Here is a 24,361-nt window from a genome sequence, read left to right as displayed (position 1 = left end):
TGCTCAAAAGTCAGATGTGAATCAAATTGACATTTTCACATATGAGATGTGTCATTTTTCTCTTGCTGCTTTTAAGGTTTGCTTTTTATTGTTGGTTTTCAGCAGTTTGGCTTTAATGTGCTTTAGTGTGAACTTATTCTGGTTGGTGTTCATTTAGAATCTTGTAGCTATAAATTTCTGTCTTTCATCAGATTTGGCAATTGTTTGGCCATGACTTCTTTAGTTTTCCACTCCACTCATTTTCTACTTTCCATCTGGAAGTGCATGTACACACCTGTTGAATTGTTTGATATTATCTAATAGGTCCCCGAGGTTCTGTTCTTTTTCATTGTTGTTGTTCTTTTTTTTTTTTTTTGAGATGGAGTCTCGCTCTGTCATCCAGGCTGGAGTGCAGTGGTGCGATCTCAGCTCACTGCAACCTCCGCCTGCATAAAATTCCTCAACATACTAAATACCAAGAAAAAAATTTGAGGGGAGGAGGGACAGAAAGTTTGGTCTCCATTCAGATATTTTGTCTTTAGCTGAGCTGCTTCAAGCCTGTTCTGTACATATGTTGTTCAGGGATTGGTAAAAGATCTGAATACACAGAAAAGATCTCCTCTCTGTCTTGTTTCTTTCTGGGAACTCCTTGCCTCTTTAGCAGCCAAATATTCCCCAGCTTCAGTTTTCTGGTTCTCCTGGCCAGAAATATTGACTTGTGCCCACCACTTCACATGTGCTATGTAGACCACCCTTAGCTCCAGGCTGAAAACCGTGATGATGGGAACTGACTTTGTGTAACTCCCCTCCTGCTTGTATGTACTTGCTGCAACTTTAGCTGCTTCTGTTCATTCTCCACTGCCTTCATGTATTATCAGCAGATTTTTTTTTTTTTTTTTGAGACAGAGTCATTCTCTGTTGCCCAGGCTGGAGTACAGTGGTGTGATCTCGGCTCACTGCAACCTCTGCCTCCTGGGTTCAAGTGATTCTCCTGCCTCAGCCTCCCAAGTAGCTGGGATTACAGGCATGGGCCACACCCAGCTAATGTTTGTATTTTTAGTACAGATGGTGTTTCACCATGTTGGCCAGGCTGGTCTCAAACTCCTGACCTCCAGTGATCCACTCGCCTCGGCCTCCCACAGTGCTGGGATTGCAGGTGTGAGCCACCGCACCCGGCCTATTATCAGCAGATTTTATAGTTATTTTCTGTGTGGGAGTCATTTGTTATGGTCTTATGCTATCATTACCAGAAGGAAAAATCTGTAGGGTTATTTTTTTTTAAAGATGATTTTTATTACATATGATGTGTTTCTTCTTCAGAACTGAGACTAAAAACCAACTAATGGGATGGTGAATTTCATCAGAAAACACATCCATTTCCAAATCAAAGCTGGTGTAATTTTAGGGTTGTCTTTTGTTGAGAGTTGTTTGTCTGTTAATGTGGTTTTAGACTTGATATCACTCTCTCATCATAAAATGACACTCTATACCAAGGCAGCAGAAGAAATAGTGAGATTGGGACAGCATAAAAATGGGAAACAGTGGAACTTCTGGAATTCTTGGAATATTCTTACAGATAGATTTCAGTAAATTGCAAGCAAAAGATTTTCTCAGACATCCTTTCCTCAGGCATTCAAGACTTCTTATGTAAATAATAAAACCATTTAAATTGATTTTATTAACTGTCAGTGATGTAACTGTTTCAGAACAATCCCAAAATTGAATTTGTTCTAAAAATTGTATTTCTATCTGAATGGCATATCAGAGCTTAGATGTCACAGGATAATACTTATCTCTGTAGTCCATAGAAGTCACAATGCATGTTCATTCTGATAGCTTTATGACTTTTCTTTGTTTAGCAGCATTAATATGATGGAGTAAGGTAACTTTTCTTTCTCTTCATTTTTTTGTTTTGTTTTTTGATCAGTAAGACTACCAGAAAGATAACTTTTCTTTCTTTAAAGCAAAGTTGTATTTAAAAGCCACTAGAACAGTCAGTACATTTCCATGAAAAGTTTGAAGTCTTTGTATTTAGAAATCCAGGCCAGTAAGCTTTATGCCAAAATCCTGTCTTAAGGATAGGACAATTGAAATGTAAGTTCTGAAGCAAAAGTTTGCAGATAATTTCTCTTTGATTTACCTGAAGGAGTTTCCCTCTAATTGCACAGAAATGAAGGCAAGTGCACACAAAGAGGGCCTCTGTTCTCGGGTGTCTGTGGATGCTGGGGGCTGATGTGGCCTCTCTTGGATAGGTTTCTATTCTAGAAAACAGAGCAGTCCCTGAAGCAAAACAGGATATAGCTGGGCAGATAGAGTGAACTAAAGTGTGTGTCTTTAGGGAAAAGTGCCCTTAGCAAATAGTTTCCCTGGTGTGCGCAGTCTTAGTATTGTGGCAATACACACATCCAGTTACCAATTGAATCAATCATTCATTGACTCAGTAAAACCATTTGAATGACTCCCATGTGCCAAGATATCAGGACTGTCCTAGTGGGAGGAATAAAAGTGAAATTATAGTCCTTTCTCCTGAAGAAATCAAGTTCTAGTGGAAAGCAAGGTGGGACAGGAAGGAAGCTGGCTGGTGGAACTTGGCCCAGCGCTAAGCATTCCTATCCCCTTAACTGTGGGTAATTGTCTGAAACTCCCTACAGACCTGGGAAGAAGCTATTGTATTGAAGGGGCTGTATGGAATTAGGGAGAGAAGCCAGGCTTTAGAGTCAGATGACCCTAATCGTGCATCTCACCCTCTCTGTGTCCCCATGCTCTCCCTCTGTAAGATGGGGACAGTGACAGCTCCACCTCCCAGGTCTGCCTGCCGGGACTGCCGGGACTGCTGTGAGGGTGCAGGACAGTGTGGGAACAGAGCCTGCACATGGTGGGTGGTCAGGTAGCAGCCACTGTGCTGTCACTCCCGTTTGGGAAGTGAGCAAGTCTCTTACCAGGCAATAGTGAGGAAGCAGCAGGAACAGATTCTAATCTAGGTTTACCTAACATAGGCCCAGGAATTCTCATGAAACAATTCTGCCTCTGTCCCCAATATAAAATAATTGTTCTCATGTGTCAAGAGTGGGAAATCAAGTCACACTTTTCTATGGAAACCAAAACTCCAAAGGGTAGAAGATAAGCCTCAATCGTGGCCCCTCAGGTAGTTTAGCTCTCTTCTTCCTTCATTAATATTGTTCTGTTAAATCAACGGTAGGGCTTGCTATCCCTTGTAGAGGACTACGTGCTCGCAAAGGAGATGTTCCTGATAAGTCCTGCTCTTGCAAACAAAGCAGGACGTTCCTTCCCTGCAAACAGGGAGGACAAAGGAGTCAGCTGCAAACAGCAGACCCTGGGGACTGGTTTATGTGTAAACATCTTGAAAAACCAGAAAGTCAGGGAAAGGTCAGAAAAACAACATGTGTCTTGTGACTTGGCAACATTCCACAAACGACTGTATAAAATAAATCAGAGCATGCCATTCGGGGTGGCCGCCATGCTTGTCTCGTCTTGTGTTGTCTTGTGTGTTCATTCCTTTGTCTAGGAAACACGCGGACCCCAACATCTGGTGCAGTGAGCAGGGTCCGTGGCTCCACAAGAGCAAGGAACCGGAGGGGGAACACCCCGGGTAAGTAAATAAAGAAGGGAGACCCACGGGAAAATTATGGGGAATTCCACCTCTCTGGCCTCTGAATACTTGCGGTTGCTCCAGGGACTGTGGATGTCTATAGGAGTAGAAGTAAAAGAAAAGACTTTGAAGCGACTGTTTGCCCATGTTGAGCAACATTGTTATTGGTTTCAATATCAAACTAAAGTGCAGCTAAATCGAAAGGAATGGTTACAAGTAGTTAAAGTCCTGCCTCAAGCTCATCAGCGAGGGCAAACGATGCCTCTGACTTTGTGGACTTTGTGTAGTTCCATTACTCAAGCATTAGAATTACTTGAAACTGACTCAGAACATGGCGATACTGCCACAAGAGGTGAGGCATCTGAAGCTTTGGAGAGGAATGATCTTAGAGAGGAACATATTTACGCCCTGGTTGCTGAGGATAAAGAATTGGAAGAAAAGCTAATGCCTCCTTCATCTGAAGGAAATTCTGACTTGCAGCGCATTTTAGATATGTTACAACAGTTGTTAAAATTACAAGGTGCTGCTGCTCCTGTTTCTACTATTCCTCCACCACAAGCCTTCCCTGTTACTTTCCCTTCTGCTCCTTTGGAGGAAGATTCCCCCTTGCCACCACCTCCAACTTCTTTGCCTATGTCAGGTCAGGTTTTTTCTGTACCCTTTCCTCCTGTAGGAGAAAAGAAAGAATTGAAGGTAAAAGATGATTTTGAAGAATTAGATTTGTTCCCAATAACACGAGCTGCTTTTGGCCCCAATGCTCAGTTTCCAAACGGTGGCCATAATGTGACTTCTACAGCACTACAATTTAAATTTTTGAAAGAAATGAAAGCTGCAATTTCCAATTATGGACCTCAGTCACCGTTTGTTCTCGGCCTTCTCGATTCCTTTTCTTCAGAACATATGATGATTCCTATTGACTGGGAAACGCTGGGAGAGGCTGTCCTTGACTGCTCTCAATGGCTTCAATTAAAAAGTTGGTGGTAGGAGGAGGCAAGAGTACAAGCTAGAACAAATGCTACCCGAAATCCCCCAGGACCTACTGAAGAACAGCTTACGGGTACTGGACAATATGCCACTCTTAATGCTCGAGCAGGCCTAGATGATATTGCCCTCACTCAGATTAAACTTTGTTTTTAAAAGCGTGGACTAAAGTGGAGATAACAGGTAAAACTTCTTTATCATTTGTAAAAATCCTGCAAGGAGCCAATGAGCCGTATCCAGATTTTGTAGCCCGTCTTCCAAGATGCTGTATTGAAGACTGTAGGCGGGGGTCCTGCTTCTAAAATTCTTCTGGATACGCTGGCCTTTGAAAATGCTAATCTTGAGTGTCAAAAGTTATTAAGACCTTTAAAAACCAGTGGAGCTAATTTAGATGAGTATATTCGGGCTTGTGCAGGCGTTGGAGGAGCTATTTACAATGCTCAGTTGTTCGCTGGAGCACTTTCTAAGCCCTTAAAGAGTAATTCTAAACAAGGTGTATGTTTGCAATGTGGGAAACCTGGCCATTTTAAGAAAGAATGTCAGGAAAAACTGGCCTTCCGACCGCAAAAGAGAAAAAGTTACCCTCTGGGGAGTGCAAACGATGTGGAAAAGGTCGACATTGGACAAATGAATGCCGTTCAAAAACTAATAAGAGTGGAAATTTATTGTCACCCCTCCCAGGAAACAGGAACCAGGGCCCGCAGGCTTGGGGCCCCAACAATTACAATGCAGGCCTATCGCAATACCCAGTGAGCGATGGCTTACAACATCAACGAATGACTTCGAGTCATCCTTAAGGATATCACCCCTTACCCCCGTTTCTCAGCTTTATGCTGCCACTAAGCAGAGTGCTGCTGCTGACTTGGCTATTACTCAACCTTATACTTTTTTCTCCTAATGGAGGAATATATAAGTTAGCTACTGGAGTGTGTGGCCCTTTGCCAAAGGGACATGTAGGACTTTTGTTAGGTCGAAGCAGCAGCGCTATACAGGGGTTAATGGTGGTTCCAGGAATCATTGATCCCGATTTTACTGATGAAATCCTTATTATGGTACAGGTTTCACAATTTATGCACCTAGAGGCAGGGGAATGTATTGCACAATTGCTTTTATTGCCTTTTTTTCCCTTTCTGTCTAGAGACGTGTCTCGTCAAGGAGGTTTCCATAGTACTGGGAAAACTGTTTTCTGGGAAACTTTAGTATATGATCAAAAACCTTTATGTTCATTGCAAATTAATGGGATACTTTTTGAGGGATTAGTCAATACAGGAGCAGATATATCAATTATTTGCTTGGCTCAATGGCCTGCTCATTGGAAAAAGAAACAAGTATCGGTTACTCTATCTGGCCTAGGTACTGCTTCTATAGTCTACCAAAGTGCTGAGCCCCTGAGCTGCATAGGACCTGAAGGACAACAGGGAAAAGTATTATTTTGTATAGTTCCCATGAACATTAACCTTTGGGGCCGTGATCTTTTACAACAATTTGGTGCCTTTCTAAGCATTCCTCATATTTCTCTGGCTGCCAAAAATATGATGTTCAAGATGGGCTACAATCCTTTAAACTCTTAGCCACTGTCCACAAGCCTCAAGCTTTAAAATTGAGGTGGAAAACTACAACTCCTGTTTGGGTGGAACAGTGGCCATTATCTAAAGAAAAACTTGAGGCTTTAAAGAATTTAGTTAAGGAACAATTGGCCGAGGGGCATATTGAACCAAGTACTTCTGCATGGAATTCCCCTGTGTTTGTCATTAAAAAGAAAAGTGGAAAATGGTGCTTATTAACTGATCTTAGAGCTGTAAATGCCTGTATTCAACCTATGGGGACTTTACAACCTGGTCTTCCTAATCCAGCCCTCATCCCACAGGATTGGAAATTAATGGTCATAGATCTTAAAGATTGTTTTTTTACTATTCCATTATCACCCCAAGATTGTGAAAAATTTGCCTTTACTGTTCCTGAATATAATAATAGACAGCCTACTCAAAGATATCAATGGAAAGTTCTCCCTCAAGGTATGCTTAATAGTCCTACTCTTTGTCAAGAATTTGTTCATAGAGCTTTAAATCCTGTTAGATGTCAATTTCCTACTGTATTGATATATCATTATATGGATGATATTCTATTAGCAACTCCAGATGAAGTCCTGCAAAGTCAAGTTTTTCATGCTTTACAACAGCAATTAACTCAATATAATTTACAAATTTCTCCTGAGAAAATACAAACTCAATTTCCCATTCAATATTCAGGATACCTTTTAGCAGAAAAGCAGATTCGGCCACAAAAAGTTCAAATTCGAAGAGATCAACTTTTGACTCTTAATGATTTTCAAAAATTGCTAGGAGACATAAATTGGCTTTGCCCCATCTTAGGCATACCTACTTACAAATTGCAACATTTATTTGCTACCTTAGAAGGGGATTCAGATTTAAATAGTTCCCGCCAACTATCCCCTGCAGCAGAAGAAGAGTTGTCGTTTGTAGAAAATAGAATTAGTGAAGCTCAACTTAATTATATTGCACCCAATCTTCCACTCTCTTTATGTCTTTTTCATACTCCTCACTCGCCAACGGCCATTTTACATCAAGATAATAACATTCTGGAGTGGCTATTTTTGGCTAATAAAACCATTTAAAAAATTCACCCATACATTGATAAATTGGCTGAATTAATTATCAAAGGACGACATCGAGTTCGTCAATTGCTTGGTACTGACCCTATTAAAATTATTACTTGATTATCTAATCAATACATTGAGTCTCTATTGGAAACTCATGAAGGTTGGCAAGTGGTTTGCGCTGAGTATACTGGCTCTTTTTCTCAGCACTACCCTAGCAATAAATTATTTGCTTTTCTACAACAATATCCTTTGTTGCCATATAATCCCATCTCTTACACCCCAGTTAAAGGTCCCACCTTTTTCACTGACGCATCTAGTAACGGAAAAGCTGGATATTGGACTCAAGATAATTTAAAATTTCTCACTATCCATTTGAATCAGTGCAACAGGGAGAACTTTTTGCCATTCTTATGGTACTGCAGGACTGGCCTCAAACCCCTTGTAATACAGTTAGTAATTCTCAATACGCTGTATACGTAACTAAATATGTTTCTCAAACTTCTTTGCCATTATTTCCCAAAACTCCTTTATAAAAATTATTTTCTTTATTATTTATGGCTCTTACTTCTCGCACTGCCCCCCTTTTTATCACTCATATTCATTCTCACTCTACCTTGCCAGGACCTTTGACTTTTGGCAATAGTCAAATTGATTCCTTACTTATCGGCAGTGTCCAACATGCTCAGGATGAGCACCAATTGCATCATACTAATAGTTTAGGATTACAACGGCAGTTTTCTATAACACGCCGACAAGCCCGAGCTATTGTCAGGGCCTGTCCATCTTGTGCTCCTATTATTGCACCTTTTCTAAGTCCAGGTACTAATCCTCGAGGCACTCAACAAAATCACATTTGGCAAATGGATGTCACTTATGTCTCTTCTTTTGGTCGTCTAAAATATGTTCATCATACAGTTGATACCTGGTCACATTTCCAATGGGCTACACCATTACCCTCCAAAAAGGCTGACTCTGTTATCACTTATTTACTTACTTGCTTTGCGGTTAGGGGAGTTCCTGCTGAATTAAAAACTGATAATGCCCCTGCTTATCGCTCTTGTAAATTGGCTGCCTTCCTTTCTTTATATAATATTCACCATTCCACCGGTATTCCATTTAACAGTCAAGGCCAAGCAATTATTGAAAGAGCCAATGCTAATTTAAAATTACAACTTTCAAAACAAACAGGGGGAAATGGGCGAGATTCCCCAAAACATCAAATTCTGAAAGCCCTTTTTACTTTAAATTTTCTCAACCATTGGTGCCAATTACAGCAGTCGGCAGCAGTGAAACATTTTCAACAGCCCTTAGAAAAGCTGCAAAACAGTAATCTGTGGGTGTATTATCCTTCATTACAAGGGCAATATTTAAAAGGAAAAGTTTTACAGTGGGGCCGAGGCTATGCTGTTGTCCGTACAGGTGCCGGAGACGAGTGGTTTCCATCTCGACGGTTGAAACAGTGCCATGGCGAAGAGGAGTTGATTCGAAGAGTTCCTCAAGGAATTTCAGGAGCTGAATCTGAGTGCTCAGAGAACATTCACCTTTGGGACTCGACATGCGGACCCCCGACATGGAGTCAACTGAAAAAGCTTACTCAGGAACCTGAAGGGGTTGTTCAACAAGCCAGGCAGCCCAAAACCCCACTGACTTTATTCTTGGCTATGCTGGCTGTAGTGAATTGCCAGGTAACGACTGGAGAATTTACATACTGTGCTTATATTCCCTTTCCACCCTTATATCAAGGTGTGGCCTGGGGAGACAAAGAAGTCCCAGTATTTACTAATGATACTGCTTGGATGCCATCACCTTTTTTAAACCAGGATCCTGAACTAGACACTGGCACAGTAAATAATTCATATCCATTTGGGGTTGAAGGGTTACCCATATGTCTTGGGAGTAGCCCACATTGTCTGCATCCTTCTCATGAGGCTTGGGCTGTTCGCTATAACCATAGTCATATATCTGCCTTTACTATGATTATTGTGGCTCAAAGTTTTAAGTATAATCATACTGCATTACTTAATGAAACTCTGCCAAGTACATTATCTTTATGCCCTATCCCTGATGTGTCCGGAGGTGTTTCCCAACTAGAGTGGACTAGATGTAGAGGTAGTGGGCCACGATTGTTGTTAGAAGTAAAAGGCAAGAGTCGTAAATACCTTGTTACAGATTGGAGTGTACATGGAGATTTTCAAACTAAATTCAGCCATGTCAACCTGCGTTGGCATAAAGGTAATCACAGCATTTCTGCGGATGGCAATGAAACTATTATTTGGCATGATGGTGGTCTATCACCCCCTATGCCACATTTGGCTAATACCTCACAAATACAAAGTCATATTTGGAAGTTGCTAGCTGCTGGTAAACCAATGTTCACTTTCAAGGGAAACATGTCCTTAAATCTTACTAATATTGCTAACCCTTTCCATATATCTTTGCATCAAAATACTTCTAGATATGTTATTGCATGTGTAAGAAAGCCTTACTTGTTGTTGACAGGAATTATTAAATAGGATAATAATACAGGGGTAGTTAACTGTACAAACAACTGTGCATTCTTAAGTTGTATAAATACTACTTGGTGGAATAATAATTGGAATGAGTCTCATTCTGATTTATATATACTAAGAGCCAGAAAAGAAACCTGGCTACCCGTGAACTTAACACATGCCTGGAGTGAATCTGCTGGGGTTACTCAAATTTACAAAGTAATGCAAGATCTTGTCCACCGCAGCTGGAGAATGGTTGGGGTCGTCGAAGCAGCAGTGGTGGGACTTGTAGCAATTGCTTTCACCACCGCTGTTGCTGGATTAGCTCTACACCAGAGTATACAAAATGCAGAATTTATGCAACAATGGCATGAACAATCACATTTGTTGTGGCAGCAGCAATGAGACATAGATGCTCATTTGACTGAACGAGTGGATAATCTGGAGCAAGTGGTTTCTTGGTTAGGAGATCAGCTAACAGTGTTGAATACTTGAGCTTTGTTAAAATGTGATTGGAATACTACCCAATTTTGTATTACTCCTGTTCCTTTTAACAGCACTGTACATAATTGGACTGAGATAAAGAGACTTTTAATTGGCCATAATAATCTTTCCTTAGAAATACAAGAATTAACACAAAACATTTCTGAAACATTTCACAATCAGTTACCGTTGCTGACCGGAGCAGATTTGATGACTGGTATTGCAAAAAGCTTGACATCTTTAAACCCTATGAGCCCTGTAAAAACTTTACTGACTTCTGTTTCTAGTAATGTATTGATTGTTGTTCTTGCCTTTGTCATTTTCACAGTCTGCTGGAGACGGTGCCAAAGGGCAAACACCGAATCCCAGCGAGCTCAACATGTGATGATGGTTTTGAAAGAAATTCAAACTTGTAAATAAAGAAAGGGGAAATGTAGAGGACTATGTGCTCGCAAATGAGATGTTCCCGATAAGTCCTGCTCTTGCAAACAAAGCAGGACGTTCCTTCCCTGCAAACAGGGAGGACAAAGGAGTCAGCTGCAAACAGCAGACCCTGGGAACTGGTTTATGTGCAAACATCTTGAAAAACCAGAAAGTCGGGGAAAGGTCAGAAAAACAACATGTGTCTTGTGACTTGGCAACATTCCACAAACGACTGTATAAAATAAATCAGAGCATGCCGTTCGGGGCGGCTGCTTCGTTTGTCTCGTCTTGTGTTGTCTTGTGTGTTCATTCCTTTGTCTAGGAAACATGTGAACCCCAACCATCCCTGATATTGAGAAATATTAAGATGTGCAAGGCATCAGTTTCATTGACTTTCTGTGATCTCCATGAAGGAATGTGTGCTCTGTGTACTAATTTATTAACTGGTGAAACCTATCATAGCTGTACTCCTTTGGGGAAAAAAAAAAAAAAAAAAAGAAAAATATTGTATTTCCAGGGCTCATATTGTCTGGGGGCTTTTTATCTTTTTTGAATTGGGAGGGGGATTAGAGAATATAGTACTGATCCTGCCTTTAAATGCCGTTTCATTCACCAGTCGATATGCAGTGGGGATAAAGCTAGTCCTCCGCCCACTCAGAAAGGGGGAACCATCTCTTGCTCCAGATGTGGTCGTTGGAATCTCTGGGAGGCGTCCTTCTGCGGCTGGTGTGGAGCCATGGTGGGTATTTTAAAACAGATTCTGTATACTGAGCACCTGGAGAGAGCCAGGCACTTCTCCCATGGCCTTGCAGAAATCACTTCTTGTGATTTTGCCACTGGTACCTATAACCTAAGAATCTGGAGATAGGGATAATTAATTATCTTACATTGAGAGCCATCTCTGGTGACGGTTTTGATTTCCTTTTCTTTGAGGTTAAACCTTTTCACTAATTTATTGACTGCTGGCATTTTAAAAAATGAATTCTGTCTGCTTGCCTCTATAATAAAACACTCAAGACAATGTATTTATTCATTTATCTAAGTATCACATGCAAATAATAAGAAAGTTTTAGAGTGAAGGGTTAATCTCCTTTCTAAGTCCCACAGTTCTCCTCTCAGAAGCAATTGCTCATATCCAGTTCTTGAGATGTTCTTTCAGCTATTCAAGGCATGTATAAGTAAACTGGTGCTATGAACACTGATCCAATTATTTTCACCTAGCAATATGTCTTGTTAGTAACCTCCTCATTCTTTTAAGTGGCTTCATAATCCATTGTTTGTATGTATGTACTGTAATATATTTAGACCATCCCTATTGCTGGACATGCCTGTTGTTTTCAGTGATTTCTTTTAAAACCACAGTGCTTTAGGGGTTGACCTGAAGTACACTTCTTTCTGTACTTGACCATCTGTAGGATAAATTCTGGAAGGTAGAATGGCTGGGTCAGAGAGTGTGGGCATATGTTAATTTGTATGGGTATGACAATAATTTACATGGGGAAATTATAACTCTAATATTCATCAAGGTATTTTCTATCCTCTAGCTTGGCATTCCTGCTGGCTGCTCTGTTTGCCCTAAATGTGGGGCCAGCAATCACCTGTCTGCCCGATTCTGTGGCTCCTGTGGTATTTGTGTGAAGTCGTTGGTGAAGCTTAGCTTGGATAGAAGCCTGGCTCTAGCTGCTCAGGAACCTCGCCCTTTTTCTGAGGTGAGGCCTCCCCTGTAGTAAGAACTGGTACCCAGGAAAAGGCTGTAGCTCTGAATGTGTGTGCTCTACCCTGTGAATCAACCCGGGGAAGAGACCCAAAACTTTTAGAACTTTCACATGGAATTTCAACTAGGTGTGTAAATAAATGCAGTCAATTTAGATTTTAAACACTCAAATGATTTCTTCAGAAATCAAAGATCTAAGTGGGCATATTTATGTGTAGTAAACTGAGGTCTATGCCATTGCATTTGTGGACATAATGCCACTTTAGTGGCTTTAAAACACATGAGATAGAATGCACTTCTCTTGAATTTCGTATGTAGCATTCTGAGAACTTTTCCTTCCCCTTGTTTATATTTTAGAAAACTTAGGTATATAAGATTGCTTTTGTAATTTATAACAGCTGGGCATAGTTTGAGGAAAATCTCACCAGGTTATTTTCAGAAGTACTTAAGCTTTAACAATTGGCTTTGTGTTAGATTTTTATAATTATTTTATAAATTTCTCTAAGCTCGATAAAGACTTTTCATGTTTCCTCTTATCTCTTTATTATAAGAAGTTAAAGATTGATAATTATTAGAGGATGCACTCAGCACTTTGTATGCAGTTTTAGGGAGTTCATGACCTTCTTTTGTGAGACAGAGTCTTGCTCTGTTGCTCAGGCTGGAGTGCAATGGTGTAATTTTGGCTCACTGCAACCTCCGCCTCCCAGGTTCAAGCGATTCTGCTGCCTCAGTCTCCTGAGTAGCTAGGATTACAGGCGCATGCCACCATGCCCTACTAATTTTTGTATTTTTAGTAGAGATGGGGTTTCACCATGTTGGTTGGGCTGATCTCGAATCCTGACCTCATGATCTACCCACCTCGGCCTCCCAAAGTGCTGAGATTACAGGCATGAGCCACTGCACCCAACCGTTCATGGCTTTCTTAACCTAGTTTGAAAGATTTAAATCCTAGACTGCCACTAGCTCTTACTCCTTTGTGCAAATGAAACAAAGGTGTTCTTTTCTCAAGACACTTGACTGCCATCTGTTGGAAATTGCTTGTAATATACTGCTTTTTCTACTAGAAAAATTATCCTAATATTCAAATATATGATGTTCACCATGTGAATGGTACTACTTTGAATGCAGTGATGTTGTGCAGTGCACAACCTTTCATGGTAGTCCTCTCAGGTCCCCAGGAGAGTATGTTAGAGAAAATGTTGGTGACCAGTGGCCGAGTGTGGATGAGTAGTGAAGTCTATGCTCTATTGCATTATAGAGCTGAAAAGGATAGATATCTTCCAGGCACCAAGCAGGCCAGCGAACACCCCTGGATTTGTTGAATTTTAGGTAATACATGGCTAATCATGGATCAGGCTGGAAGTTGCTGGGAAAGACAGGAGCAAGGAAGATGAGCCAAAGACTGGAAAAACCCTTTTAGTTCAAAGTACAGTTTTTTTGAGATACTTTTTATTCTGATTAAAAATGTTTTCTATAAGTAAATGCAAGATTGATTAAATCATATTCTAATTTAAAAAATGTTTTCTGCCTCACTTATAGCCCCAATGTGCCTGGCAGTCCCTGAATATTCCTTTGCCCAGATCTGATGCTGGGACTAAGAGGGACATAGGCACACAGACTGTTGGCCTGTTCTACCCATCCAGCAAGCTGCTAGCAAAAAAGGAACTGGAAATAGCCTCTCAAAAGCAGAGGCAGGAGAAAATGAGTGACCATAAACCGCTCCTCACAGCCATCAGCCCAGGAAGAGGTAAGGGAGAGATGCCCTTTCTTCTGGTCAGGAGGGAATTCACTCTTTCTCTGAAAGAACATTTCATTTTCTCGTCGTTTTAATTTATTTGTATATGTAAGAAGTAAGTTTCTTTCTTTTCCTCTTTTTCAAGGAATTTTCTTTGTATGGGAAAAAAGAAGCTCTTCTGTAAGCTCTTCCTTAAACTGTCAGTACTCTGATGTTTTAGCTCATAGCCCTGTTGTCTGGCTCCTTAGTCACATGGCGCATGTGGGTTTCTTTTGTCGTGGTAGGCGTGTTGTTAGTGTGCAGTGCTATTGCTATCTGCCATTATCCCTTTTTTTTTTATTGTGGTAAAATTTATGTAACATAAACTTTACCATTTTGACTATTTTTAAGTCTATAATTTGGGCTAGTTGTGGTGACTCATGCCTGCAATCCCAGCACTTTGGGAGGCCAAGGCTGGAGGATCTCTTGAGTCTAGGAGTTTGAGACCAGTCTGGGCAACAAAGTGAGACCCTGTCTCTACAATTTTTTTTTTTTTAAGCAGTTATTTGTGGTAGTGCATGCCTGTGGTCCCAGCTAGGTGCTTCAAATTTCATTCTGAAACTTAATCTCCATTGTGGTGGTATTAAGTGGCGGGACCTTTTGGAAACTGATCATGAGGATGGAGCCCTCATGAATAGATCAGTGCCTTATGAAAGGGCTAGAGGGAATGAGCTAACGCCCCTTTTTGTCCTTTGGCCCTTCCTCCATGTGAGGACACAGCATTCCCCTCCTTTGGAGGATGCAGCAATGAAGCACTATCTTGCAAGCAGAGAGACCAGGCCCTCCCCAGACACCTAACCTGCAGGGACCTTTATTTTAGACTTCTAGCCTCCAGAACTGTGAGAAATAAATTCCTGTTCTTTATAAATTACCCAGTCTCAAGTATTTTGTTTATAGCAGTGCAAATGGCCTAAGACATTTTGCTAGTATTTTGTTGAAGACTTTTATGTCTGTATTTATGAGATATTTGTCTGCAGTTTTCTTCTTTCCTTCTGCTGTCTGTCTGATTTTGGTATCAGGATAATGGTAGCCTTATAGAAACACTTCTTTCTTTTTGAAGTGGTTATGAAGAATTGATATTAACTCTTATTTAAATTTTGGTAAATTACCTGTAAAGCTATCTGGATCTGATGTTTGTCTAGTGGGCAATTCTGATTACTCTTTACTTTTTATAGGTCTGTTCAGATTTTCTACTTCTCGCTGAGTCAGTTTTGGTAGTCTGTGGTTTTCTAGATATTTGTCTTTTTCATCTGATTAATTTATTAGCATACAGTTGTTTGTGATACTCTTTTATAATCTTTTTTATTTCAATAAAGTTGGTAATAACATCTCCTATTTCATTTCTAATTCTAGTAACTTGAGATGTCACTTTTTTTGGTCAATCTTACTAAAGGTTTGTCAATTTCATTGATCTTTTCCAAGAACCAACTTTTGGTTTTATTAATTTTCTATTATTTTTATATTCTGTATTTCATTAAATTCCACTCTAATCATGATTTCCTTCTTTCTTCTTACTTTAAGTTGACTTTACTCTTCTTTTCCTGGTTTAAGGCCAAAGATTAGGGCAATGATTTTGAGATCTTTCTTCAGAATGTGAGCATTTGCTGCTATAAATTTCTGTTTGAGCTTTGCTTTCACTGCGTCCTGTAAGTTTGGTGTACCTTCATTTTCTTTCTTTCTTTTTTTTGAGATAGGGTCTCGCTTGGTCGCCCAGGCTGAAATGCAGTGGCACAATCATGGCACACTGTAGCCTTGACCTCCTGGGCTCAAGTGATCCTCCTCCCTCAATCTCCTGAGTAGCTGGGAGCACAGGCACAAGCCACCACACCTGGATAATTTTTAAATGTTTTTGTAGAGATGGTGTCTCACTGTGTTGCCGGTGTTGGCCAGTCTCAAACTCCTGGGGTCAAGTAAGCCTCCCACCTGAGCCTCCCAGAGTGCTAGGATTACAGGCATAAGCCGCTGTGTCCAGCACCATGAATCCAGGTTTTTTGTCCATTCTGACAATCCCTATTTTTTTTTTTATTGGATTGTTTCATCCATCTACATTTAGTGTTATTATTGATAAAGTTGGACTTACCATTTTCTTTTTGTTTTCCAAATGTTTCTAAATGCCTTTTTTGTTCCTCTGTTGCTCCTTCACAGCTTTCTTTTGCATTGCATGTTTTCCAGTGTAACATTTTGATTTCTTTAATGACTTTTTCACTACATACTTTATTTCCTTAGTGACTACTATAGGGTTTTCCTCATACATCTTAACAGACTATACTTCAAGTTTATACTAACTTAATTCCAATGAAATATAGAAATTCTACCCCTATAATTCAATTCCCTCCTCCCAACTTTTGTGGCATTGTTTTCTAGTATAACATTATGTTTATGTTTACATATATGTTATAAACTTTCAAAACACTGCTATTAGTTACAACATGATGTCTTTTAAAGATGCTTAAAGAAAAAAGAACTATTATATATTTATGGCTTTTGTTACATTAGCCTTCTTTTCCCCCATTTATAGTTCTCTTAATTTATTCCTTTGGATTCATTTCCTAAGCCCAATGAAGCTTTGCTCTTACCCACCTCCTTTTCTTTTTTTTTTTTGAGATGGAGTCTCACGCTGTTTTTTGTTTTTTGTTTTGAGACGGAGTCTGGCTCTGTCACCCAGGCTGGAGTGCAGTGGCATGATCTCAGCTTACTGCAAGCTCTGCCTCTTGGGTTCATTCCATTCTCCTGCCTCAGCCTCCCAAGTAGCTGGGACTACAGGTGCCCGCCACCACACCCAGATAATTTTTTGTGTTTTTGGTAGAGACGGGGTTTCACCGTGTTAGCCAGGATAGTCTTGATCTCCTGACCTCGTGATCCACCCACCTTGGCCTCCCAAAGTGTTGGGATTACAGACACGAGCCACTGTGCCTGGCCTCACCCCTCACCCATCTTCTTTGTGTTGTTATTGGTCAATATATTTTATTTCTATATGCTATAGGCCAAACATTATAATTCTATTCATATTGTTTTACATAATCTCTTTTTGAATCTGTTGAGAAGAAGGGAAAATAAATATGCATTTATAATGTCTTATAATTACATCATTACCTTTACTGGTGATGGTGGGCTGTGTGTGTGTGTGGCTGTGGGTGTGTATTCATATTACTCTCTAGGGTCATTTGCTTTCAGTCTAAAGAACTTCGTAAGTATTCTTATAAGGTGGGTTTGCTAGCAATGAATTCTGTTTTCGTTAAACTCTACTAGCTGTAAGATTCTTGCTTTACAGTTGTTTTCTCTGAACACTTTGAATACGTCAATCTACTGTCTTCTGGCCTCCATTATTTCTGATGAGAGTTCTGCTGTTAATATATTGGGGATCCCTTGAACCTTAGGAATCACTTCTCTCTTACTTCTTTCAAGATTCTCTTCTTGTCATATTCTTTCAACAGTTTGATAATGTGTCTCGCTATGGATCTCTTTGAGTTTATCCTACTTGAAACTTATTGAGCTTCTTTTAAAAAATTTTTTAAACTTTTTATTAAAAAAATTTTTGTGGCCAAGCACGATGACTCAAGCCTGTAATCCCAGCACTTTGGGAGGCCGAGACAGGCGGATCACGAGGTCAGGAGATCGAGACCATCCTGGCTAACACGGTGAAACCTTGTCTCTACTAAAAAAAATAGAAAAAACTAGCCCGGTGAGGTGGTGGCCACCTGTAGTCCCAGCTACTCGGGAGGCTGAGGCAGGAGAATGGCATAAACCCGGGAGACAGAGCTTGCAGTGAGCTGAGATCTGGCCACTGCACTCCAGCCTGGGCAACAGAGCGAGACTTCGTCTCAAAAAAAAAAAAAATTTTGTGGGTACATAGTAGGTGTATATATTTATGGGGTACGTGAGATATTTTGGTAGAGCCATGCAATGCATAATAGTAACACTGATTGCATAAACAAACTTGCAAAATGAAAACTAATAAAAACTCTAGATGTAATCCCTCTCGCTTTTTAACTTTTTGTTTTTTCTCTTTAGTCTTATTGTACTGTCTTAAAAAGTTGTTGTAGTTATTATTTTTGATTGGTTCATAATTTAGTCTTTCTATTTAAGTCGAGAGAAGTCCACACACCACGATGACGGTGTTATGCTATTCTGTTTCTCTGTGTGCTTACTATTACCCATGAATTTTGTACTTTCAGATAATTTCTTCTTGCTCATTAACATCCTTTTCTTTCAGATTGGATAACTCCCTTTAGCGTTTCTTGTAGGACAGTCTAGTATTGATGAAATTCCTTAGTTTTTGTTTGGGAAGATCTTTGTTTCTCCTTCATGTTTAAAAGATATTTTTTGCCAGACATACTATTCTAGGGTAAAACTTTTTTTTTTTTCAGCATTTTAAATATGTCATGCCACTCTCTCCTGGCCTATAAGATTTCTGCTGAAAAGCCTGCTGCTGAACGAACGTATTGGAGCTCCATTGGATGTTATTTGTTTCTCTTCTCTTGCTGCTTTTAGGATACTTTCTTTATCCCTGACCTTTTAGAGTTTAATTATGAAATGTCTTGGGGTAGTCTTCTTTGGATTAAATCTGCTTGGTGTTCTATAACCTTATTATACTTGAATGTTGATAGTTTTCTCTAGGTTTGGGAAGTTCTCTATTACTATCCGTTTGCATTTTTGTTTGTTTGTTTGATTTTTAAGATGGAGTCTCACTGTGTCGCCCAGGCTGGAGTGAAGTGGTGTGATCTCAGCTCACTGCAACCTCCACCTCCTGGGTTCAAGCGATTCTCCTGCCTCAGCCTCCCAAGTAGCTAGGATTAGCAGGTATGAGCCACCACGCCTGGCTAATTTTTATATTTATAGTAGAGATGGGGTTTCATCATGTTGGCCAGGCTGGTCTCGAACTCCTGACTTCAAATGATCCACCCCCCACGTTGGCCTCCCAAAGTGCTGGGATTACAGGTGTGAGCCACCGCTCCTGGCCTGATACTATCCCTTTGAAGAAACTTTCTACTGTTGTTTCTTTCTCTACCTCCTCTTTAAGGCCAAATACTGTTAGATTTGCCCTTTTGAGGCTATTTTCTAGATCTTTTAGGTGTGCTTTATTGTTTTTTATTATGTTTTCTTTTTTGTCTCTTTTGACTGTATTTTTGAATAGCCTGTCTTTAAGCTCACTTTAATTCTTTCTTTTGCTTAATTAGTTCGGCTGTTAAGAGACTCTGATGCATATTTCGGCATGTCAGTTCTATTTTTCAACTCTAGAATTTCTACTTGATTCTTTTTAATTATTTCAAACTATCTTAAATTTATCTGATATTTTTCTGAATTTATTTTCTGTGTTATCTTGAATTTCTTTAAGTTTCCTCAAAACAGCTATTTTGAATTCTCTGTCTGAAATGTCATTTAGCTCTGTTTCTCCAGGATTGGTCCATGGTGTCTTATTTAATTCATTTGGTGAGGTCATGTTCTCCTGGATGGTGATGATGCTTATAGATGCTCTTCAGTGTCTGGGCCTTGAAAATTAGGTATTTATTGAGGTCTTCACAGTCTGGACTTGTTTGTGCCTATCGTTTTTGGGAAGGCTTTCCAGGTATTCGAAGGGACGTGGACCCCAAGCCACATAACACGGTGATTTTTGCAGACTTGTAGAGGTACTGCTTTGGTGGTTTTAGATAAGATCTGAAAGAATTATCTGGACTACCAGGAAGAGATTCTTGTTCTTTTCCCTTACTTTTTCCCAGACATACAAAGTCTCTCTTTATGTGCTGAGCCACCTGGAACTAGGGGTATGGCAATGCAAGCACTCCTGTGGCCACCACTGTTGGGACTGAGTTAGGTCATACCTGAAGCCAGTGTAGCACTGGGCCTTGCCCAAGGTCCTTCCCTTCCAGGTAGTAAGTTCTACCAGGCCTTGAGCATGTCTAGAGATGCTGTCGGGAGCCAAGGGTTGGAGTGAAATAACATAATTATTTACTTGATGTTCTATTATATTGCAGCTAAGCTGGCACTTAAATCATGATAGAAAGTCTTTCGTGATTTTCCCTCCCCTTTCCACAGGCAAAGGAGCCTCTCCCTGTGGCCACCACCACTACTGGTCCACAGGTCCACAGGGGATTCTGCCAGGCCATCGCCAATGTTCACTTGAAGCCCAAGGGCTCTTCTGTTAGCTTGTGGCGAATGCTGCCAGGCCTGGGATTCACCCTTCAGGGCAGTGGGCTCCTCTCTGGCCCAGGGAAGATCCAGAAATCCTGTCCAAGGCTCTAGGCCTAGACTTGGGGACCCCAAGAGCCTGCTTGTTGCTCTACCCCACTGTGTTCAAGCTGGTACCTCGGGTGCAAGATGAAGTCCCCTTTACTTTTCCCTCTGCTTTTCTCAAACAGAATGAGTCTTGCACCATAGCTACTACAACTTGGAATGTGCTGGGTCTCCCCTGAAGTTAGCACATATCAGAGCACAAGGCCCACAGCATACTCCCTGGGTATTGCTGGTGGTTATTTGGGCCCAGGGGCCCTTTAGTCAGCAGATGATGAATCCTGCCAGGACTGGGGCCTTCCCTTCAAGGCAGTAAGTTCCCTTCTGGCCCAGGGCATGTCTAGAAATGTCAGCTGGGAGTTAGGGCCTAGAAGGGGGGCCTTATGACTCTGCCTTGTGCTCTGTCCTACTGTGGCTGAGCTGGTATCCAAGATACAAGACAACGTCCTCTTTACTCTTGCTCTCCTCTCCTTAAGTAGAAAGGAGTTGCTTTTGTTGTCATGAGCTGCACTGCCTGGAGTTGGAGAATGGATATTATAAGCCCTCCTTAAACCATGCCAGCTGATGTCTCCCTAGGTCACATGCCACCCTAGTTTACTGCCTCTAAGTCTAGCCTAGCGCTAGGAGTTGCGTAGGAATTTCAGTCTTTGTGTTCTAGACTGCCTTTCAAGTTTACCTGTGATCCCAGAGCACCTTGGCCCGCAGTGGTGAGGCTTGCTGAGAAATTCAAGTTCAGACCACTAGGATGAGCAATTTCCCTCTGGCTAGGGTTGGTCCAAATGCTCCCTCCATATATGGGCACTGGCTGAGCTTCATTCTCAGCTGTGACAGGGCAGTACTGAGTTCAATGTAAAGTCCTCCCCATCACTGTGCTCTCCCTCCCCAAAGTGCACACATTTTCTTTCCATGCTGTGTAGCTGCTGCTGGGGGATGGGGAAGGATAGTATCAGTGATTTAAGACCATCTCTCCTGCCCTTCTTGATGCCTCTTTCCACAATACGATGTTAAAACCAGGTATTGTGATTGCTCACCTGATTATTGGTTCGTGTAATGGTGCTTTTCTGTGTGCAGATAGTTGTTAAAATTTGGTGTTCCAGCAGGGGGGATGAATGATGTAGGCTTTTTCTGCCATCTTGCTTCACCTCTAGCTTGTTGAGCTTCTTAGATGTATACATTCATGTCTTTTATCAAATTTGGGAACAGTTTGGCAATCATCTCTTCAAATATTTTTTCTGCTTCATTTCTCTGTCTCCTCTCCCTCTGGGATTCTCATGTAGATGTTGGCATGCTTGATAGCTTCCCATGGGTCTCTTAGGCTCTGATTTTTCTTCATTCCTTTTTCTTTTTTTACATTGTATAATATCTATGGACCTATTTTTCAGTTTGCTAATTCTTTTTAATCCTACTTCACATTTACTGTTGAGCCCTTCTTGTGAATTATCTATTTTAGTTATTGTACTTTTCTGCTACATATTCTTATTTGGTTTTCCTTTGATGTGTTTATTTATATTCTCTTATTTTAAGAAGAATTCTTCCTTATTTTTTATTTTTATTTTTTATAGGCAGAGTCTTGCTCTGTTACCCAGGCTGGAGTGCAATGATACAAATCACAGCTCCCTGCAATCTCAAACTCCTGGACTTGAGCAATGCTCCAACCTCAGCCTCCCAAACAACTGGGACTAGAGGTGCACACCATCATGTTTGGCTAATTTAAAAAAAAATTTTGTAGAGATGGCGTCTCACTATGTTGCCCAGGCTGGTCTCAAACTCCTGGCCTCAAGCAATCCTCCCACCTGAGCCTCCCGAAATGCATCATAATTTCTTCTTCTTTTTTTTTTTTTTTTTTTTTTACTAAGAGTCAGGGTCTTGCTCTGTCACCCAGGCTGGAGTGCAGTGGTGCAATTATAGCTGACTGCAGCCTCCAAATCTTGGGCTCAAGAGATCTTTTCACCTCAGCCTCTCGAGTTGCAGGGACTACATGTACATTCCACTACTCTTGGCTCTTCTTTTGCTCCTTTTAAGCATGATTTCCTTTAGTTCCTTGAGCATATTTATAATGGCTGCTTTGAAGTCTTAAATCTTCAACATCTAGTTGCTATCACAGGCAATTTCTGTTGCATGTTTTTTCCCCTGTGTTTGGGTCAGAGTTTCCTGTTTCTTTGCATGTATCATGATTTTTTTGTTGGAAACTGAATGTGTTAGATAATACATTGTATCAACTCTGGGTACTGACCTATCTTCCAGGCTTCTTGTTGTTGTTTGTTTGTCTATTTATTTAATGACTAACTGGATCATTTTAGTGAACTGTATTTCACCCCCACGGTATGAAGCTTCTGATGTGACTCCATGGAGAGTGTAGCCTTGACATGCACCCTGTCACCACAGGATGATGGTGCGTTGGCAGGGCTCTCTTTGTCTCTTTCCTGACCACACCTAGCCATTAAGCTCTACTTATTGTTGGATGATTTCTCTATTGTTTTCAACCATGACCTAGGGCATAAATTGCTTCACGGACTGATTTAATTAAATTTGGCATCCTTTACGGCAGGGGTGTCCGATCTTTTGGTTTCCCTGGGCCACACTAGAAGAATTGTCTTGGGCCACACATAAAATACACTAAGGCTAATGAAAGCTGATGAACTTAAAAAAAAAAATCTCATAATGTTCTAAGAAAGTTTACGAATCTGTGGCCCGGCGTGGTGGCTCACGCCTGTAATCCCAGCACTTTGGGAGGTCGAGGTGGGTGGATCACCTGAGGTCGGGAGTTCGAGACCAGCCTCGCCAACATGGCAAAACCCCATCTCTACTAAAAATACAAAAATTAGCTAGGCATGGTGGCAGGCAACTATAGTCCCAGCTACTTGGGAGTCTGAGGCAAAAGAATCATTTGAACCCGGGAGGCAGAGGTTGCAGTGAGCCGAGATCGTGCCACTGCACTCCTGCCTGGGCAACAGAGTGAGAATCCATCTCAAAAAAAAAAAAAGAAAGAAAGTTTATGAATCTGTGTTGGGCTCCATTCAGAGTCATCCTGGGCCGCATGTGGCCCGTGGGTTGGACAACCTGGCTTTACAGGGATAGTTTTTTAGGTCAGTGTTTGAATATTTTTCTTACCTCAGGAGGGCTCTTCTTAGCTGTTTGTTTCCCTGATCCTCTATTTAGCTCATATCTCTAATGAATCTTCTAGTCTTCTTTTAACTGCTTTTTAACACACCCTCCATTGTTTTGAAAGCAGCCTTAGGCTTGAACTTTCCCACACTTTGTTGCAAATGAAGTCTGTTTCTATGGGGAGAGATTCTGAACTCTGTTTTTTGACCTGCCTCTTCCCCTGGGCAAAATCTCTGAGCCAATGCTCTGGATGGAGACAATGGCATGTTTTTTTCAGTGTGGCACCATTGCTTTAGGGGCTGGGTAAGCAGCAGAGCAGGTGCAGCTGTAGCTTTTGTTCTTCATGACATGCTTCTCCCAACATTGGAGTTGTGCTGAATGAGCTAGGAATAGGTGGTCTGGACCCCAGTATTCTCAGTGTCCCAGATCAAAGGTAGAACATCCATCCCATGAATGGTAACTGGGCAGAGAAAGGGAGCCCCCATCTCTTGATCACACTTGGCCAGAACTTAGCCTGTGCAAAGGGCAACTGGGACAGGATGAGAAATACTGAAGTCCCTGACCTTCCTTGGAAGATACTACACCGCTTTGGGAACTCTGAGGAGAGGGAACCCTGTGTACTCTGCTGCACCAAATGGAGTGGAGTTTCCATCATGCTCAGCTGAGAAGGAGTAGAAGGGAATGGCCCATGGTTCAAACACCACAGACTCTCATGATTCTGAGTTTTGGTATATTTTCATTAAATGTTTATTTTCTGTATGGCTTTAGAACCATTTCTAGATACTTAAAATACTTGTGATGGATTTTGCTGTTTTTAAAAGTAGTTTGTTAGCAGTGACGAATTCATACAGGTCTGCAGCAACCTCAGTTCTTGCTTCCAAGGAGGAAAGAATTCGGCCGACAGGCATAAGGCAGAGTGAGAGACTGAGGCAAGTTTTAGAGCAGGAGTGAAAGT

General features: G+C 41.0%; 1 protein-coding gene across 9 annotated transcripts in view; it reads left to right on the top strand.

Moving 5' to 3' along the window:
* LOC105486829 (double zinc ribbon and ankyrin repeat domains 1) overlaps nt 1-24,361 on the top strand; it is a 98,344-nt gene that overhangs the window by 54,543 nt on the left and 19,440 nt on the right. For 8 of the 9 annotated variants that reach the window (XM_011749893.3, XM_011749896.2, XM_071079724.1 and 5 more), the window contains exons 11-13: nt 11,202-11,324; nt 12,130-12,294; nt 13,839-14,046. In XM_011749893.3, coding sequence (XP_011748195.2) covers nt 11,202-11,324; nt 12,130-12,294; nt 13,839-14,046 — 496 coding nt within the window. The remainder of the gene's footprint in view (nt 1-11,201; nt 11,325-12,129; nt 12,295-13,838; nt 14,047-24,361) is intronic. The other variant, XM_071079725.1, reaches the window with a different exon arrangement.

The sequence above is a fragment of the Macaca nemestrina genome, chromosome 15, assembly GCF_043159975.1.
Source record: "Macaca nemestrina isolate mMacNem1 chromosome 15, mMacNem.hap1, whole genome shotgun sequence".
In the NCBI taxonomy this organism is placed as follows: domain Eukaryota; kingdom Metazoa; phylum Chordata; class Mammalia; order Primates; family Cercopithecidae; genus Macaca; species Macaca nemestrina.
Note: the sequence above shows the minus strand (reverse complement) of the source record. Positions and strands in the feature narration are given on the sequence as shown.